A 21063-nucleotide genomic window follows, 5' to 3' on the forward strand; every position below is an offset into this window, starting at 1 on the left:
CCACATCTGTGTGGATGCACCTGCTTTCAATATACTTTGTATGCCTCGTTTGCACAAGTGTTGCCTTTATTTTGCATTTACCTTCATCTCTATATCAGAAGGCCTTGTAGTGATTCAAAATCAACAGCCACTGGCCAAGAATAAGGTGGGTTAGTTCCAAAAAAAACCTGTTTGTTATGTAATTACAGCCATGAAGTTGGCATTTATGAGATATCTAGTAGTCATTGTGAAAGAACCACAACAGCCAACCCGAGGCTTCATGCAAAACATGTTTACTGTTCTTGATTTTGCACTTCAAAATATTAATTATGTGGAAAATCAAACACGTCAGTCTCCTTATGTGTGGAGATTCTTTCATGCTGACATCTAGAAATGTTCATATATGACAGAAAACTGGAAAAACAATTTGTCAATCTAAGTGATCAATTATCTGAGATAAGTTTTTTTTCTAAGATACGTTTTTTCAGAAATATTGATTTTGGCTTGGATTTTGGCATACTATAATTCCAAAACATTTGAGCGACGGGCTCATGCCCTAGGATTCACTTGTTTGGTCATAAATAATTCTTTCCAGATGGCTTTCAGGGTTGGTATAAAATATCATAAATTTTGTGAGATGCGTCATAAAGTTTCTTCCCTACAACTGACTGGGCTTCATGTTTCCAAACTAATTCTCTGATGCTGCATTCTATAATGTTACATGGGGTCAACTTTCATGATGAGATTATTTACGCAGTTAATAACTCACGATGGGAATCCAATTCATGTTTCTACATGGCTTTTGCTCCAGCAGGGCCCTTAAGTCTCTCCACAATGTAGCAGTGGCTCATAGAGGTTTATTTGAGGATGTTAGGGGATTCACATTGTCAACACACAACAAAGGGTGTGAGTAGGGTGTGAGAAGTATTCAGCCTAAGTGAAAGCTGAGTCTCAGACAAATCCTCAGACTGTAGCTCCCCAAGCATCGCTCAAAGGCTCCCAGATATTGACTGACCTCCTCATGACGTCATTGTAGGAGATTTGAATTATGTTTTGCCATTTTGTATTGAACTGAGTTCATGATAGTAGAATTTTCCACCACACAAGATTCACACAACAATTCCTCCTTACTAACAGAATGGGTAATAAGATCAAATGCTATCAAAATGCTAGATTGAACAATAGCTGTTTTTCCATGCATCCTCCATCAGTAGCCTATCCACCCTGTTTTTGCTGGTTAGTCCTGCAACTTTACCCTTGAGGTGAAAGCATGACAGTTTAGTATAACATCTCCTTTTTCTTGCCTGCGTACGTCTGTCAAGCACTATGTCACCAACAGCATATCACCATTACACCGATGGATATTAAAAGATACAGGTACAGCGTAGGTGTTGCGTTTCATATATGGGTTCAATGTCACAAGTGCTCTAGGTGAAAATATTAAAATGGGTCACTCTTGTTTCTGTGGACAAAATAAAGAATAATAGCAGTCTAATCCAGTCCTTCCTGTTAAGGGAGAAGGGCATAAAGATTTTAACATACGGATTTCTATACATACTGTGAGTTCCAAGTGGCTGTTACTAATATTAAATTAATATTTAATGCTTCAAAACAATAGACTGCTGTTTTAAAAATGTATGAAAACTTAAAAAAGTTATGTCATGTAAAGTTTTTTTCAATTTCCAGCATCGTAATTTCATTTTGAGGCTGAAAATAGAAATGAAACCTCTTAGTATGTACGTGTATACCATTTCTTCCTAAATATCACTCTTTTGACGGCTTATGGTTGTTCACGTCACTTTTACATCCGATATGCACTGTCCAACAAGACATGTGACTATAACTCTGCCATCACACCCAGACCCAGACACTGTCCAACACATCCCACACCTGTCATTATGTCTCTCCAGAGAACAAGTCTATTATAAGGTATGCTGGGTAAATGTCGCAGCCATTGGAATACTGTGACTCGTAGTAATGTGAGAAGTAGCGCTGGAGTGACGTTACCCCATGTATCCATTCTGTCTCTCTTCCACGGTGTGAGCTGCCACACGATGGGACTTTCCTTATTTCCAGAGCTCAAATTGAGAAGCAAGCAAAGACGACTGAGATGAATGCAGGAATAGCGAGCATAATTGGTGAGAATTCCCTTTGTTGTTTCTATCTTTCCATTAGTCTATTGTGATACTTTTTGCAAAAATGAAAAATCAATCTTGTGTTGATGTGCACATTAAAAAAACATATATTTATGCAAATTGAAATACAGCCACTTGCATTTAATTGAACTTGAATCTGAACTGTGCCTCCTACAGTGGCTCTGCAACTCTTCATTCAGATCGGTGAGTAACATACTTTCCTATTTTGTTGCATGGGGCAATAATGGGAGGTGTTGTTTCACTTAACAACCTATACATTGTTTCCTCAACCCAGCAACCACAACCAAGCTGGTATGTTATTTCACCAACTGGTCGCAGTACAGAACTGGAGTAGGGAAATTCCTGCCACAAAATGTGGACCCTTACCTGTGCACCCACCTGGTCTATGCCTTCGCCATCATCAGTCATGCCAATGAGATCACTGAATATGAGTGGAATGAGAAAACTCTCTACAAATCGTTCAATGAGCTCAAGAAGAGGTAAGAATTAAATGCTCAAAATGTCAAGTTCTCTCTAAATGTTGTATGCCTACAGTATACATGGTGTTAAAAGCTAAAGAACTTATATATAGTCAACCAGTCAAGCAATCAATCATTTTCTTTCTCTCTTACTCGCATACATGTAACCCATGAGCAGAAACTCAAGGCTGAAGACTTTACTGTCGGTCAGAGAGGGGAGCCATGGTGGATCCCAGTGAGTCTAATCTCTGTTGATAACTCCTTATGAAAGTCTTCCATCTGGTGATGGAAGGGGAGAATGGCGATAAAGTAGTATTATTTTTTTAAGTGCATTGGTTTGCAATTATAAGTTAGGGTTATGCTGATGTATTGGTTTGTCAATATCTTGGGCCAATATTAGCCTTGTATTCAAAATCAGATCTGTTCCAGTCAGTGTCGTCCACCCCTGATCAAACTATTGTCCCATCACTTAGGTTCTCTATCATGGTTTCCAGTGCAGCAAACCGTCAGACATTCATCCAGTCATCAATTAAGTTCCTGAGGACTCATGGATTTGATGGTCTGGATCTGGACTGGGAGTACCCTGGATCTCGTGGAAGTCCCCCTGAGGACAAGAAGAGGTTCACTCTGCTCTGCAAGGTGCTGGAGACTCTCTCTTTCTTTTCTCTAGAGTCTGCAGGATACCAGCTGATCATTTATGTTCTCAACTAGAGGTCTGATACCTTGTGCTTTCTATTTGTCCTCAAGTATCGGATGTTGACTCTTTGCCATAAAACCCAGTCTGTACTCCATAATCTGCAATGACAGTTCATAACATGTTTACATCTAGCGCGATACGGAACAATGTAATTAAATCTAAAGTTGACTAGTTAAAAGAGCATTTCAGGTAATTTTTTGTATACTGCGGCGCCTAAGGCAGACATATAGAGGCCCACCCTCCTTTGTATCACTGGAAAGGTTTAGGCTATTCCCGATTGAGCAGCCTCAGGTTTTGTTATCTGTGTCACACCAGGCAATTTCCATGAAACGTGATGTTCAACACTTGGACACTTCCTTTCATTCTATTGTCATTCTGTCACTCAGACTCATAAAAGCCACAAGGACTGGACTGAGACTGGGAGGGGGGGCAGTGCTGGCTTGAATAACAGATTTTGTTGTTTTTGCGTAGTGTTGTAGTGTCGTAGAGTTGGATTGTATCCTGAGGAAACCAGGTAAATGGGATATCATAAAAACATTTAAAAGTCCATGGTTTTGATGTCACATCACTTATTATTATTTTATAGGATTTGTTGACAGTAAGCAATGCATTAAAAAACAACAGCCTTATCCTTTAAGGTAACTTCCTAAATTCTAAGTGTATTTTCTTGGACTTCTAGGAGCTTTCAGAGGCCTATGAAGCAGAGAGTAAAGGAAGTGGGAACACACGACTGATTCTCTCCGCAGCAGTGGCAGCAGAAACAGATGTTATTGATAAGGGGTATGAAATCACTGGGATGTCCAAGTAAGGCTTACAGTACATTAATAATCAGAATAAAATGGTTTAATGGTTTTGTCATTAGATGATCACATGTTGCTCCAATAACACTTCTTTGTGTGTGTGTGTGTGTCTGTGTGTGTGTGTCTAGGTACCTGGACTTAATCAGTGTTAAGACCTTTGACCTCCATGGTGGTCAAGATGGAGTGACAGCCCACCACAGTCCACTGTACCGGGGAACACTCGCCACTGAAAACAATGCCAACATAGTAAGAAAACATTTTATGTAACAAATCATCAGGCAAAGCAAAGGGGTGCTCTGCAGGGTTGGGGCCATTCATGAACTGCATGGTAAATTCCAATTTAGTTCCTGGAATTGGAATTGGAATTGAATTGCACCCAGCTCTAAGGAAACAGAATTGGAACTGAATTGGAATGAGAGGAAACAGAACTGAGTTCCATGAAATTCCATGAAATTCCACTTCTAAGAGAGGTTGTCTTGACTTGCTAAACATTATAAATCAAACATTATGAATCAAATAAAAGACAGTTCAACAAACAAAATGCATTCAATCATAATATATGTATTGCAATTACATGTTATGTATCAAATACCACCTGAAAGTAACCATTTCATGGTATTCAGTATTGATAATTTATAACACTACGTGTAATCTCAGATATGTGGAAAGAAGAAAAAAAAAACATGGAATCACAGAATTTCAATGATTTAAATTAAACTTCCTTAAATTCCAATTCAATTCTAGTTCTGTTCCCTGTAGGGTTTTTTTTCAAATTCCAATTCCAATTCCTCAGTTGAATTGGAATTGATGAGTTCATTCATGAACTGACCCCAATGCTGGTGCCCTGCGAAGAGCCTTTCTTGCTATCTGTCAACACTACCCTACTGTGAAGTCCATGGGATCTTCTAGGAGTGGTGATGCCATTTTTCAAGAGACTTGACTGTTTGTTTGGATCCAGTAGCTTGCCTTGAACATAACCTGGTCCAGAACAGGTGAGCTGTGCAGCCTAAGTGACCATGAGGATGTACCCCTGCTTAAAAGTGTTCCACTCCCATGAGACCGAAAAGTCAGTTATGCCCAAAGTTAGCTCATTAACCCACTAATCTTACCATCTTGCCACCCATTAATTGAAAGTGAGACAAGTCCCAGGTCGATGCTTTGCTAGGTAAGATCATATATCATGACACCATAGTAGAGCAACTCCCCGGGTAAACAAATAACCTCACTAACAGCCCTTCCCTTTCTTCCCTGCCAGGATTATGTTATGCAGTACTGGCTGGACCGAGGAGCCCCAGCAGGGAAGCTGTTGCTGGGCTTCCCCGTCCATAGCCATTCTTTTACCCTCTCCACCACACTCACAGGCCTGGGTGTCCCAGTCAGTGGCCCTGCCACCCCTGGGCCCTACACCCAGCAGATTGGCCTCTGGTCCTACTATGAGGTAACGGGAGCAGGGAGCAAGTCTATCCATATATAGTAGAGATATCAACATAATCATAGCAATAGTAATATCAACATATTACTACTAGTGCTGCTACCACTACTAGTGCTACTACTACTACTACAACAACTACTACTACTACTGCTTCTACTGCTGCTTCTACTACTACTACTACTACTACTGCAACTGCAACTACCACTACTGCTACTACTACTACTACTACTACTACTACTGCTACTACTACTGCTATTACTACTATTACTGCTGCTACTACTGCTACTACTACTACTACAGAAGTATATTGTCACACATATTTATGCCTGTTGTTTCTTCCCTAGACCTGCGCCTTCCTAAAAGGGACCTCAGTCCAGTGGACTGATGGTCAGAAAGTTCCCTACGCTGTCAAAGGCGGTGAGTGGGTAGGCTTTGACAACCAGAAGAGCTATGATGCCAAGGTATATGACCCTCTTGTGGAAGGGAACACAGATATTTTAAAAAGGCCCTGTAGATTTGAGCAGACACAGTGTCTTTCCCCCGTTCGTTTTATAGGTGGGCTATCTGAGGAGCAGGCAGCTTGGAGGGGCTGCTGTGTGGACACTGGATATGGATGACTTCTCTGGGCAGTTCTGTGGGCAGGGCACATATCCACTGATATCACATCTAAGAAGCCAACTCAATAAAGGTAAGGCCACCATACAGTCTTATACTGCAGTTATAGACAGCATACATCATAAATATGTCATGACCTTTACTCTCTGGGCACCAATTCACTAAACCCTAAGCTATGGCAAAGTCTCTGCATCTAATAACATTTGCCACCAAAACTTCCAAACCTGCTTATATGTCTTTTAAATGTCTGGGGACAAAGTGGAGCAATGACTGAAGACTGACAATATATTATTGTTTGGTTGTGTGATCAATTATTAGACGTAGGTCACCAATCTACTGATAACCTATCAGCTTAGCGGGAACATTGGTCCTGAATGCTCGTTGATGTGGTTTTTGGTAACACTCTACTTGAATTGTTGGTTCTAAGTCATCTAATAAGTGCATGAGAAAATGCATTATGATTCTATGAGGCTGCTAAACGTAATGTTTATCACTGGAACCTATATTTCTTTATTTATAATATAAAGTACCACTACTGCTACTGAAATATTAATATATTTATTTTGTTTATAAGCTGTGGATTTCTTATCAGTGTTCTTTCTCTTCATGAACTCATAATATCATCTAAAGTACATCAAATGATCTGTCATGACAAGTAATAATAATATAAATGTACATTTACTATGAGCTGTAAATGCTTTGTTAGCCATACTAATCTTCATACTGATTAAACTGCGATCAACTACAAGTGCAGTATGACACAGTGCATATGCATTTACTTTTATTATGGGCTGTAGAATAACTGTTGCATGACATAATACACTGTAACAGACACGATTTTGGATCAGGTTTCAACAGCTCCATTATTCACTGTGTTCATCTAAGGAATTATATTAGCTCAACTGACAGATGAAAAAAATATCTTTTGGATAATACCAAATACATGAATATAACACTAATGTTAGGGTTTGAATATAGAGGCTTTGCAGTTGCATCACAAATGTTCTATCAACCATGTCTGGTGTCATCATGGAGGTGTATTGGAGAAGTAGCTGTGTGCAATAATGGCTAAATGTAAAATAACCAGGCTAGAAAAAGAGTGCTAGCTGAAAAGACTGTTGTGGTGTGACTGTAGATCCATTCAGTAACGTTTGCTCCTTTAGTCTTAGCTTCCTATAACAGCCTCATAACCTGGCTATACCAGATTAATAATGCATTATAGCGTATTAAGATTAAATTATTATTATGTTAAATATATGAGCCCCAGTTTTAAATATATTACTTAGAACAGTCCCATAATCTGCTAGTGCCAGATTCATGATGTGTTATAGTGTACTAGGACATTTTCTGATGAAGTTATAATGTAATATGTTTTTATGATGCACATATGATGAACAATTCAAGCAAAGTGGTACCATTGTTTTATATTTTTGGCTTCCAAATAGAGTGCCAATTTGGTCTCTACTATAAAGATAAAAACTACAAGATTAAATTTTGTCTCATGTAGGCTAAGGTATGGGAAATGCCATACTTACATACCCAACTGACAGCCATGATTACTCCATAATTAAAGGGAATCAGATCGTGCAAACTAACTGGAAATGTAAATAAAATATGTACATTGAAGAGTCCACTTGATGCATCTCCCCAGTATATTTCTTCCTAGACTGGATACCACAGCAAACAACTCCTGCTGTCCCTCTCCCCACCACCACCACCACCTCCTCCTCCCTCCCTCTTGACCACACCCAGCCCACACAGCACCCGTCCCAGATCAGCGGCACCACCACAGAAACACCAGGCCACAGCTGCTTCCAAAACATCACCGTTGTGTATCCCAACGATGGCTTCTGCACACACAAACTGGACGGACTGTACCCGAGGTCGGAACACCCAAAGACGTTCTACAAATGTGTGCGGAGCGAGACGTCCATAACGAGATGCCACACCCTCGTGACGGAGCACAGTAAGGGAGTGCGAACAACGCCTCCGGGAAGATTAGCTGTGGTCAGCCTTGCAATAGCCGCACTATTACAGATGTTAGGTGTGTGGAGTAATGGGTGATTTTGTTTCATATGGACAAAGTGTTTGGACACTGGTGTACTGTGAAGGAAGTGAGATGCTATGAAACTGTGGACAACTAGGAGAATCCCCCAAAGAGCATCATATTCAAAAGTATTTTTTTTATTTTTTTTATTTTCATTATGGTCTTCATTTACACAATGAACATCATTAAATCATAACCATATTAAGTTTGAAACATTAGTATAATTACTGTAAACAAACGAGACCATCAGCAAGAAAACCGTCAGCCTCTACCAGCCTCTACACTGTATTATACATTGTGTGCCACCACGTCAGATTTGGCAGGAAATCTGCTGCGCTGCTTTACACAGAGGTTTTTTGCTATGAACATAGCAATTAAATAATGAGTTATAGTTGGACACTAAAAGATCCAATATTCATTAAAAAAAAGATACATTCAATAAAATGGGATTACAGGTAGGTAAATAAAGGTTTATAGACAGGATACAGCACCTTTTTACTTCTTTTTACTTTTTATTCTCAAAGGACAAGTCAAAGTCCCGATTTTGATATGCTTGTATAAGAGATTATTAATTTCACCCCTTCCCCACTGCTGACCGCTGAGTATCACATATTTACTTTTCAGCAAATCCCTAAAGTCACTGGAGATCTAATGGAGTATAATAAATAAGAATGGAGTATAACAAATTATAAATAAGAATAAATAAGTGAATTAACACATAGGATCAGTATGGATCAGTGGCAATCTGTAGGATCCATGGTTGCATCTAATATACTTGAGTTTCAGGAAAGAATAGGATACAATCAAGCATGATGACATAAGCATAGTTTATTGGCCAGTCATTTTTAATGTGTTCAGAAGGTATTCTAGTTAACATCACTCTTCATCCAACCTGCCAAATCAATAGATGCACGTCAACGTGAACCTCAAAGTGCTTTGGCGGCATTGTGTGACGGCAATGTTCAACAACAGCACAAAGGCAAATCTTCCTCTCTCCACATGAGTATCATGGGATTTCCAAAGAATAGATCACTGGAATGTGAGTCTATGTGTGAAGATTTTATAAAGTCTATGCTGGTTTTCACACAGCGCTTAGCCCAGGGCTAAGTGCCTTCTTAGCCCTGGGCTAAGAAACGATTCACACAGGCAAATTCCAAAGTGGGATAACCCCGACTTTAGCCCAGGGCTAGCTGGCCCTGCTCCGGAGCAGGGTTAACCCCGACTTTTCAGGGTTATCCCCAGAAAATTGTTTAAAACCAGGGTTATCTGTTGGCTGTGTGAACAGGGTTAGAACACTTTTGTGTCACTTGTGTGTTGTCCAATCAAATCAAACTTCTCCTTCACAATGTTGCTAAGCAACGATGCATTGCATTCCTAGGCTCAAGTGTTTTTATTACCATAGAATATTCAGACATGTAAGCCCTGGGCTAACAAGAATGTTGTGTGAATCGCTGGTCCTGGGCTAAGAGTTAGCCATGGATTAAATGTCTGTGTGTGAACAGGGGTTAAGCTAACACTGGGCCAACTGTTAGTCCAGGGTTAAAATAACCCTAGGCTAAGAATGTGCTGTGTGAAAAGCCATATCATGACTGTACCTTACATAGCCAGTTCCTACTGTTCACTGATAAAAGTCAATAAAGGTCACAGATTACTTTAATGCCCCTTTGAAGATATTTCAAAGTTTAAAATTACACAATGTTCATCTTTAAAAACCACTTGCCACAGCCAACAGCAGTAGCAACACACTGCTGTCAGAGACCAGCCAGTGGAAGCCAGTGAGCTTTCCTGAAGCTTCAGGACCAATTAAGAAAATGTATTGAGTAGCTTGAGAGGCCATGATATCTAGTTAGATTTTTTGCCTATGTATAGGGTTAGGGTTGTGCACTTATGTGTGTGTATGGGTTAGGGTTAGGGATATGTGTGTGTATTTAAAGCTGCTACCAGTAGAATTTGAAATTTGATGACTTTGGTGACCCCCTTCACATCAAACACACACAAGCCTTTCAGTCCATGTCTCAGTATATTGTTTCTAATGTCAGCGTCACTCCAATAAACACGGCACTTAGTTCACGTAAAATGTTTGCATTAGTTAGTTGTTCACTCAATTATTGGAATCGTTAACTAGCTAACGTTGGCGTTAGCACGCTATCTTGCTCTTGTCCTAGGCTGTTTATCAATATGACGAGAATGAATGGAGTCCCAAGATTCATTGCGAGAACGGCGCATCACGTCTGAGCAGCGCTATCGTCCACAGTACAGTCAGTGGAAACAGATGGGAAAATGAACAGCTGTGTGTCTTAATTAATCACACATGCGATGTGAAGCACACAGTCCATCTCACACTGTGAGGAAGCTTCTCTGTGCTTACTTTCATTAAAGAAAAGATTAGGCCTAGTTCTCATCAAGAGAACTTGGGAAGAACTTTCTCCACAAGGTCACAAGTATCGACTTGGTATTCTTGGATTTCATAGTCAGCTCTAGTCAAATGAGAACTTAGTGACTTAGTGCCCCTTTCCCTGGCTGTGATGTGCCAAATAATGAGGCTTAGACTTAGCTACTAGCTAAGATAGCTTAGTAGCTGTCCGGGTAACTAACGATAGTAAACTATGCCATGGTGCACATTGTGATCAGGCACAATGTTCTAGGAAGCGTTGATTAAAAAGCTTTGGTAACAGATTTTGTTAGACTTGTCCAGTAGAAAGAAAGACAGTTCAATGTCTAGTCTTGAACCCCTCTCTCCAACAGGAGTGAACGCCCGGCTGAGGTTCACTCTCCCTCTTTGTTGTTTTTGCCTCCTCTATCAAAGGCTTCTTTTAGCATTTTATTGAAGGTACAGCTAGCTACCGTCGGCCATTTTGAGTAACATCACACTGTTCATTGAAAGGGGGCAGTCCTCTTCCTGTTTGTTGAGGCACTTCCTTTCGTAAGTCTATCCTGCACAAGTCTCAGGAAATCATACCCAGGGACACATAGAACAAACCATTCTTCCCGGCGATGGCCATTATACTATGCCATCAAAATTAATTTGAGAATAATATATTAAGGTAAATATTCTACATGTGGCAGCTTTAAATTTTTACTAGTAAAAACAGAAATGTTGCTACCTTAATATGAACTAGTATCTAATAACCAGCGAATTTACAATAGTGATTAGTAACCGGTAAAATAGTGACTAGGGAGCAAAAATAAATTCTAGTGGCTAATTGTTAGTGACAAGTGCATTTTAGGGAATACATGATAAAAGGGCCTGCAGAATGCTCAATTTTACTATGTAATGTTAACTCATAGACCTTTTTAACTCTGCTGGTAACAAAATCACGTGTACAAGGTCAGAATACAAAAAAAGAGAAAAGTTCCAGGGTGAAACCATGGATGTATTAAACTATGGATGAGGCATTCAAAGATGGCGGCCCATCCATTCCAATGAAAGTTGCTCACCCAGCACACACCTGGCAGTACGGAGGCCCTGAGAGGCAAGTGAGAAAAAAAAAAAAATCTGGTGATCCATTTTCTAAGTCTGATCTAAATTGTTTTCTCTCCTGTGTTTATGACTTAAGAACAGGTGGAAAAAAAAAACAAAGCTTGTTTTCTCGAGATAACGAGATAATTAACTCGTGATCTCGAGATAACAAAATGTCGTTTCCTCTTATTACAGATAATGTTTATCAGAGATCAGGTCAGATCAAGATCAAAAATAATTGCAAGCACGGCCGTTCTCGGCTTCCGTACATTTTTCTAAGTTTTTTTTTTTTTTTTTTTTTTTCATCTGTGAAAACAGGTGAAAAAAAAAGTTTTGGCAGGTGAAAAAAAAAAAAGTTTAAGTAAGTGTTTGTTGTTGTAATACTCATTTCGGCCACAAGAGTGCACCACTACCCTATGTTCTAAATAGGACTAAAAGCATTCATGTTTTCTTCCAATCCCGTAATAGACAGGGTGGTGCCCGGCAACTGAATGCGGAAGACCAAAACCCTGTTGTCTGTAGCATAGCTGCTGAAAAATGTCCAGAAAACAATCAACTGCACCTGAGAGATGGATCTATCCTAACTGGATGGAGCAAACGTGCAATCAGTAAGTGTCACCGCTTTGTGATTATATTTACAGTTTATTCCAAGTACAGTCAGCTGGGCATGAGAACATGTTGAGGTTTGCTAACGTGTGCTTGTTTGCGACATTGTGTTCTTGTTTATTTTACACTCTATGATGCTTTGTTGTTAAATCAGTTGTGGACAGATGTGTCCGCTAACGTAACTTGAGAATGAGAAATGGATACGGTAGTTTATGGTATTTCAGTCCGATTAGCATCGGGTAGCGATTTAGCTCCAGTCCTGATGAGACAGAGTTTGATGCGGGCCTGTGAATACGAGGAAGCCTGTTGGCCACAACGACAACAGTTAGCAATAGGGGCAAAAACATGTGCAGCTAGAGTCGGTTGTAGGCTACCTCAGCCAAAACGAGCACCTTTTAGACATTTAGAATCAACTACATAGTAATTATTGAGGCTGTAGTTTGTGGTAATGTAGTTTTGGATTGCAGAGATGCAGAGATTTCAGAGTTGGCTCTTCAACTGTCCCCTTTGTTCCTCCACAACCTAGCCTGACCTCCCCACCTACCAAGAGACCATCCAGGAGACCGTCTTGACCTAATGGAGGAGGAAGAGGATGAGGAGGACCCTGGGCCTGCTTAGCCGACCCTCTGAGCCAACTTTCAGTATGTTTACCAACACATTTTTATTGCACACACAAAACTTTGTAAATATGAAAATTCAATAAATATACAAATGTCATAAAGTATAAACTATAGTATAAAGTAATCCATAAATGAAAATTGCAAATTTGCTACACACTAATATGTGATGTACACTCTTGTAATGGAACTGATGATTTCTGTGTTTCTGTTACTAAAGCCCCAGCACTAGCTGACAAAGGATCTGTAGGCTAGACACTGAGAGGAAGGTACACATACTGTCAATATATTTCATTTGAATATTTAGTCTCTTCTTTTGTTGTTTTGGTTATCTGGCATGAGGTCAGGTTGTAGTTGGGTGTGTTCCACGAATACATAACAGATAACTAAAAATATCAAATTATAGATCATTTTGGTGATTGATACTGCACTACTTTACTACACTGCAATAACTGCTGCAGTGGAACACTCCCCTGTGTACCTTCACAGATGTAGATTTTGTAACATAACAGCACCCCATTATGGTCCTGCACAAGCAGTATTATGTTTCTACATGTGCCTTTTTAATGACTTTTCTATAATAAAATAATTTTATTCTGTATGAACAGTCAGTGTTGTGGTTAGTTTTTGGTTTCACGTTTAATTTACATGGGTGTGTAAAGGGAAAAAAATATATAATCCCACACACTGTCTACACTTACATGGTGCTTTATTACATTTCAGTTATTGAAATGTAATAAAGCACCATGCAAGTGTAGACAGTGTGTGTGGGATTATATTACTTATTCAGTAACTTTTGTCCTATGCCCCTGTCACTAAAAGACTTTTAGGTGTGCTTTTCAGTTGTTTCTCTACATGGATGTGTAATAAAGTATAACAACACACAGTTATTTTACTCAAATTTATTGTCATGTAAAGTATTATCCAAAGTTACATGTTGGCCATATTATTTGGCAAATCAATTCATGCACAGAATGCATAAAAGAAACTTACTGCTCTATACCTCTAAGCTGTAAGGGCCCATAGTCTGCTTTATAAATGTTCATTGTATTCTGTAGTGAGAACACATTCAAACATACAGGCTCCAGGATGACCCACCATGCATGTAGGTGGATCCTGAAGCTGATTCATTCTTCTGGTAACCTACGGAATGAGACAGGGTAACTGTTATTGAATTTTGCAAGCTTTATAAGAACATTACACTGACAATGACGTTTATATTATATGTTTATCATTTAGCATCATTTTTATGTTTCTAGGTTGCCACAACCCCAGCTGATTACAAGACTAGACTTACCAGACTAGGTGCAAAGACAGAATGTGAAATGTTACATCTCATCAACCAGTAACTCCCTTCCATTCATTTGGCGTTAGAAGTGAAATATTAATGGTAATCAGAGTCCCTGATCGACAAAGTACTTTTCAAGTTTTGCCACGTTACAGTTGCGGTTGTCTCGTGTAAGGAGATGTGTCCGCTAGGGGTGGGCGGATCGATCCCAAAATATCGATACTACAGATACTACGTCTCGTTTTTGAAGATCGATTCTAGTGTCAATAGGATCGATACCAGTTTCAGTTTCTCTCTTCCACGTTGTACCCATTTCATCAAAGAGTAGAACTGTCTGTGCAAACAACGTTCCGTTGTCGTGAACACATCTTAGTGCATGCATGCACTCTTTGCTTCTCTACTGCTGTTGTCGTGTCGTGTGCACTCAAACAACCAACATACGCGTCGCGCACCCTGAGAACCATTGCTCTAACTGAAGGAAAGAAGAATGGTTGAGGGTAGTTTGTGCTTTTGTTTAGTTATTTGCACTTTGCTTATTATAAAAGTTGTGAAAGTTTTAAAACATTCATTGTTCTCCACAAATAATTGTGTGCACTTTGTTTATTCAAAAAACTTTTTTTCATGTTTGCACATTCAATTTACAATAATAAAAAAAATATTTTTGTTATTTGCCTTTAAAAACTGTCCTGTGTTTTAACATGCATGTGATTAAGTAATTAACAGTGGAAAGCAAAAAAAACTGGCTTCATTCATTTATGTAGCACTTTTTTACAAAGTGCTACATAAATGAATGAAGCCAATTTTTTTTGCTACATAGATGCTTCAGTTGGGAATCAAACCCGGGTCTCACAGGTGGCAGGTAGAAATTCTACCACTCACCTTACAATGGTTGCTAACCTTTGGCAAATAATTTAGTGGTCATGAAAATGTATTCAGATTTAGCCTATTGATGATGCATTCACCTCATAAATCACGACACACTGCTCTCCCCTACATGAAAGTACATAAGCTGCTTTTAATAATAAAAAGTATCGGTATCGGTATCGATATCGGCGATTCTGGCCCTGTATTACTTGGTATCGGATCGAAACCAAATTTTGCGGTATCGCCCACCCCTAGTGTCCGCAAAGTGAGCCAGAGGAGCTAACCTTAGCTAGCGCGCTAACGCTAACACTAACACTAACACTAACACTAGATTAGCTTGCTGCAAGTGGCACTATCCCCTGACCTTGATTATAGTACGTGTGTCCTAACGGCACCGGGTTAACGAGACGAGGTGCTCGTTTTGGCCGGCTGAGGTAGCCTACAACCGACTCTGGCTGCACATGTTTTTGCCCCTATTGCTAACTGTTGTCGTTGTGGCCAACAGGCTTCCTCGTATTCACAGGCCCGCATCAAACTCTCTCTCATCAGACTGGAGCTAAATCGCTACCCGATGCTAATCGGACTGAAATACCATAAACTACCGTATCCATTTCTCATTCTCAAGTTACGTTAGCAGACACATCTGTCCACAACTGATTTAACAACAAAGCACCATAGAGTGTAAAATAAACAAGAACACAATGTCGCAAACAAGCAAATGGAACATAACTTTACACACGTTAGCAAACCTTGACTTTTTCTCAAGCTCAGTTGACTGTACTTGGAATAAACTCTAAATATAATCACAAAGTGGTGACACTTACCGATTGCACGTTTGCTGTTGAGTCACATCCAGTTAGGATAGATCCATCTCTCAGGTGCAGTTGATTGTTTTCTGGACATTTTTCTGTGCTACACTAGTAACGTTACAATTTACCGGCACATCCCGTTACTCCCACAATCTTCCTCCAAGCTGCCGATTTCCATTGCTTATCCTTAAATAATCTGTGATTGATGGGGTATAATTCCGGATATTTACCTACTTCATTGATTAACTGTTCATTATCCATCTTTCTTTCTTCTTTTTTTTTGGAGGGCCATTCATAAAGTGAATGAATGGATATACAGGATAGCCTACATTTATTTGATTTACTAGGCGATGTTCTTTTTTTAGATGGAAAACAAATGTCTCTTTCTAACTCTGTTCAGTATCTCAGCCACTTGGAGAGCGCTGGTTACGTCATCGCTGGTCTCAGCCGCCAGCGGGCCATCCGGCGTACGCCGCGGCGTCGCCCGTTTTCAAGTGCTGACTCCACCTACCTGGGCCAGTTTCGGCGTACGCCGGGTCGAATTACAGATGGACCCACTCTTACCTTGAAACGGCGAGTGCTGCCACAACTATTCCAAAGTTTGCCCGGTGTCCGTGATTTCCACATTCCACAGAATTCCTCTTGAAATGCCCTTTCGGTGTAGGAAAATCCCAGTTAAACTCTCCAATTTTCACAGACAAATGCTTAAAATTTGGAATCTCATATATTGTATAAACACAATTTCTCTCCACACCTGTATACAATCTGGAACAATAAGAATATAATACATAAGAGAAAATCTATTTTCTCCCAAACTCTATTTAGTCATGATGTTATCTTTATTAAACATTTCATTAATGGTATGAAGAATGCAACTTTGAAGACTTTATAACCAAATACAATGTCTGCATTACAATTTACAATTTCCCATTTGGCAGACGCTTTTATCCAAAGCGACGTACACATGAGATTTTAATACAACACAAGCAAGGTTCTAGTCAGGAGAGAACAACGAGCGTAAGTGCCATAAAGCTAAGTTCTGGTCCAACAGGACATAGGTGCTACGAGGCAATGCATAGAGTACATAGAGGCAGATAATGGCTGGATACCAAACCATAACTGAAGCCATCCCTCTTGGTTTGATCCAACTTGTTAGGTTCTATGGAGACTCCCCCTCGATTTCTCTACTAGATTCTATTGCTACAATTAAATTAGAGGGAATGGATATTCTAAGCCCTAAATGCACTAACAAATACTTACGGAAACGTACTCTGGATACATGTGTTCCTATTTCTAAAATATACTGGAATGCGGCTTTGGGATAGATTCTTTGGGATAAGCTCTTCACTGTACCAAATAAATATTGTATACTAAACAAAGTGAAAGAGGTGTCTTATAAACTTATTCACAGAATTTATCCTGTAAAAACATACATTGTAAAAAGATTCAAAGTTGCCTCTGATGACAAATGTGTATTTTGTAATTCTTGCCCTGAAACAATTGAACATTTATTTTGGAAATGTTGTTATGTTAGAGAACTTTGGAGTGGACTTCAGGACTTCTTATAGACAAAACCAACTCTGAATGTCAATCTCACCAAAAAGGACATCCTTTTTTATTTTCATAAGGACAATATGGACAATGAAATCTCCTTTATAATCAATCTCCTTATTTTATTGGGAAGATACCTGATTCATAAAACAAAATGGTCAGCAAGCAAACCTTCTTTTAGTATTTTTAAAACTGAAGTGAAAGCATATTTTAAAACTGAAAATTGAAAAATGTAATAACCATAAAGCAAAGAAAACAAAAAGGATCTTTAACAAACATGATCTTTCTTTTGTGTAATACTCCCACACGTCAATGATGATAGATTGAATTCTCTTGTTCCTTGTGTTTTTGTATTGTGTATTTGTATTGTATGTCTATGTGTATTTCCATTGCATGTCTATCTGATTCATTAAAAAAAAAATCTGTCATGGACCAAACAGCTGTTCACAGTGTAACCAACTTTGATTGGTTATCTGGCAGTTCACTGGTTTGCCATTGGTTCACTTGATATAGTAGGGCGCAGCGTTTGCCTGAAAATGTAACAAACTAAAAACTATCTTATTAAAAAATGTACAAGAATTCAGGGTGGCAAGAAACGGAATGTGATTAAGAATAAAATAATATACACAATTTCCAAAATCTGGCTCCTCCCTCGATGGAGATCATTCATTTCCAAAACTAAAGCAGTGCGCGGCCTCGGCTCACGGCGCGTGTCATCGTCCGCTCTGCCCACAATTCCAACAGCGCCGTCCTGCGCTGTCATTGGTTCATGAGACGCAGGGGCGGAGCAAAGCAACAGGCACTTGCATCCATCCAGGTAAAACTAATCACCATAGCAACGATCCATATGCCATTCAAAACATCCATGCATTTTTTAAATTTGTTTTCGCATTTGAACAGCTGCACAGACCAAAAAGACGGTGAAAACTTTACCAGGTAAGACAAGCTTCATGAAACAATTTCAGTTTTAGTTAATGTCACAGCAGAGCTGATACAAAAAAATACATATTTTACTGTAAATTCCTTGTAGGTCAGTAATTGTTTGACATAATCAGTTTTAAACTGAATTTAACGTCTTCCTTTATATCCGTTATAGCTTAGCTAGCTAGCTGTTGTAACTGACATTGTAACTGACTATCGTTAGCCGGTTAGACTTAGATTATGTCTAACCGGCTGACGTTAATTACGGCTAACGTTAATTAACGGTATATACCGTTAATTATCGACATACGTTAATTGAAACATTGGTGCCATTGGCTTTGTGCAATTTTGATTATTTTGATTTTAACGTTAGAGTCAAATCCTAACAACCAATACAACAACTCAACTATGCAGGAAGTCCTCATTTGTTCTGAACCATAATTGGCCATCAGAAATGAGATGGAGAATGTGTGAGATGTGTCTTGTCTCTGCTGTCTGTCTGTCTCACAGGATGCAGCCTACACCTTCTCAGACCAGGCAGCCAGCTGCTACGAAAGGTAAGATTCAAAGGAAGCTAATTGAAAGGGCTGAACGGCTTATATACCATTACATTATCAGTGGTATTAATAGTATAGTGTAATATTATTTAAGCAATAACACACCAGGGGTGTTACACTGGATATCAGCACGGCTGTTCTACAAACAAAATTATTTATCAAGTAGCCAATGGTAATTTGAGACAACAGATTTTTGTCAATTCAATTCAATGTGCTTTATTGGCATGACAGTTTATAAAAACATATAATAAAGCAAATATTGCCAAAGCATGTAACAAGAAATTAATCATCAATCAACCAATATTTCAGAAAATAAATCCCATCCCCTCACATTTATCATTGTGTGTGTGTGTGTGTGTGTGTGTGTGTGTGTGTGTGTGTGTGTGTGTTGCTGTGTATTCAGACGCTCCACTGTCCTCTATCAGTGGTTCTGTGTTTATGTAACTCGTGTTTGTGAGGAAAATTAAATCAGCAAAATATAATATTAGCCATTAAAAATAGAGCATTTAGATTTTTGTCTTTATATTTATATTAGAACAGCTGTAAAGTGGAGTGTTACATACAGCAAAATGTCCCACTGCTGTTATACTGCATATCAGTACTCATGGAATGCCTCCTGTCCAATCAAATTACTCGAGCGGAACTAACTGTTGTATAATACTATATAATATTAGCCTTGTTGACATTGCCACCAACTGACATCCAGTGAGGTCACAGAGAAAATAATCACTCTGACTGAGCTTGAAATGTAGGCATCTCTCTCTCTCTCACTCTATCACTTTCTCTCAGCTGAAGAAGAAGAGATGAGTCTGGGACAAAGACTCCAGGTCTGGCGGTGGAGGTTTTTCACAGCCCTGGACATGCTGGTTGGACACACATGCTTTAATCGACTGATCGTCTTCACGCTGGTGATCAACACCATCTCTATAGTGGCCCGGGCAGCTGACGCTGTTGAGCTCAGAGCAGGTAGGAAAATATGGTACACCAGCTCATTATTGGGCAGATAATGACCAATTTTTTTTATTTTTGTGTGAACTATTACTTTAAAAGAATATAGCTTCAAGCCTTAATTAAGTAAAAGTCAAATGTGTAAATAACATCTTTTCTCAAATTCAAGGATGGCACCTTGATGTACTGGAGTGTCTGTTCCTGGCGATCTACATCAATGAGTGCGGACTGAAACTCCTGGCCTGGGGGCGGCTCTATTTTAAAAATCTATGGAACAATATTGGTAAGACTTCAATATAAATCTAGCAATATTCCCATGTTTTGTATTTCATAATGCAAGACAGCCCATCCCAAAACAAACTGTACTTTCTCTGTTTTCTTCCTGACACTTTCCCTCTCTGTAACTATCCGGCTCACCCAGATTTCATCCTTCTGGTCGTGGCTCTCCTGGACTTGTCCCTGAAACGCATGGGCTCTCTTGGGGGATCCGATGAAGGCCCGCCCTCGGAAATCGCACAAGTCCTGAAGAACGTGAGAGTGTTCCGGGCCCTGCGAGTGTGCCGGGGTCTGCGCCTCGTGCGGTAGGTCGGGCGCCTAAATGTCTTCACTTTACTTCTTCTCTCATGAATCGTTTGACCATCATGATAAATGCCATGGAGTCTTTTTGGTCCTAATATCTTTGCTGTTTGTTGAATTCCCAACAGCCATGTCAGCAGCCTCGAGGCTGTGATGAGAGCCGCTGTCCAGTCTGTCCGGGCCGTGTCGGGCGTCGCCGTCTACATGATCGTGGTCCACTACATGCTTGCCGTCACTTTCACCGGGTTGTTCAGGGAGTCGGATCCACAGCACTTTGGCTCCTTGTTCAGGAGCATGTTCACTCTGTTCCAGGTGCTCACTCTGGATGACTGGACCAGCCTCTACTACACCAGCAAGAACAATGGTGAGTGAAGCTTCATGTATTACTGAGCAGCTTCATTCCAACATGCTTTACATCCATTTTGAAATTCCTTAGAGAAGATTTGAGAAGCACAGATGATGCTACCCTCAAACATGTAAATATTTTGTGGGAACATCTCTAAACATGGCTTACTGTAATGGCAACTCATGATGTGCTTTGCTTTCCCTCCAGCAGTCATGTTGTAAGAAGTCATTTGGCAAGTGTTAGGTCTAGATATGATTTCTTATCATTTTCATATTCTGTACCATCATCAAAAATAATGAACAATGACTCATTTTAATCAACCCATTTTCAGAATTG

At 39.6% G+C, this 21063-nt stretch overlaps 1 protein-coding gene across 1 annotated transcript; it reads left to right on the forward strand.

The window, feature by feature from the left end:
• The first annotated feature begins 2089 nt into the window (after nucleotides 1–2089).
• On the forward strand, nucleotides 2090–20753 carry LOC139929670 (chitinase-3-like protein 1). The gene is made up of 15 exons (XM_078283396.1): nucleotides 2090–2117; nucleotides 2292–2318; nucleotides 2410–2614; nucleotides 2772–2828; nucleotides 3067–3232; nucleotides 3970–4094; nucleotides 4219–4336; nucleotides 5346–5528; nucleotides 5867–5983; nucleotides 6078–6210; nucleotides 7804–8103; nucleotides 19647–19823; nucleotides 19975–20088; nucleotides 20227–20386; nucleotides 20510–20753. Exons 1-15 carry the CDS (start codon nucleotides 2090–2092, stop codon nucleotides 20751–20753), a joined length of 2154 nt encoding a protein of 717 aa, XP_078139522.1.
• The last annotated feature ends 310 nt before the right edge of the window (nucleotides 20754–21063 follow it).

The sequence above is a fragment of the Centroberyx gerrardi genome, chromosome 5 (genome assembly GCF_048128805.1).
Source record: "Centroberyx gerrardi isolate f3 chromosome 5, fCenGer3.hap1.cur.20231027, whole genome shotgun sequence".
NCBI lineage: Eukaryota > Metazoa > Chordata > Actinopteri > Beryciformes > Berycidae > Centroberyx > Centroberyx gerrardi.

Excerpts from the sequence above, each read along its gene's own strand:
- LOC139929670 (XM_078283396.1), top strand. The coding sequence starts at position 2,090 with ATGAATGCAGGAATAGCGAGCATAATTG. Across the intron at positions 2,615-2,771 it reads TTCAATGAGCTCAAGAAGAG|AAACTCAAGGCTGAAGACTT; the intron begins GTAAGAATTAAA and ends ACCCATGAGCAG. Across the intron at positions 2,829-3,066 it reads GGGAGCCATGGTGGATCCCA|GTTCTCTATCATGGTTTCCA; the intron begins GTGAGTCTAATC and ends CCCATCACTTAG.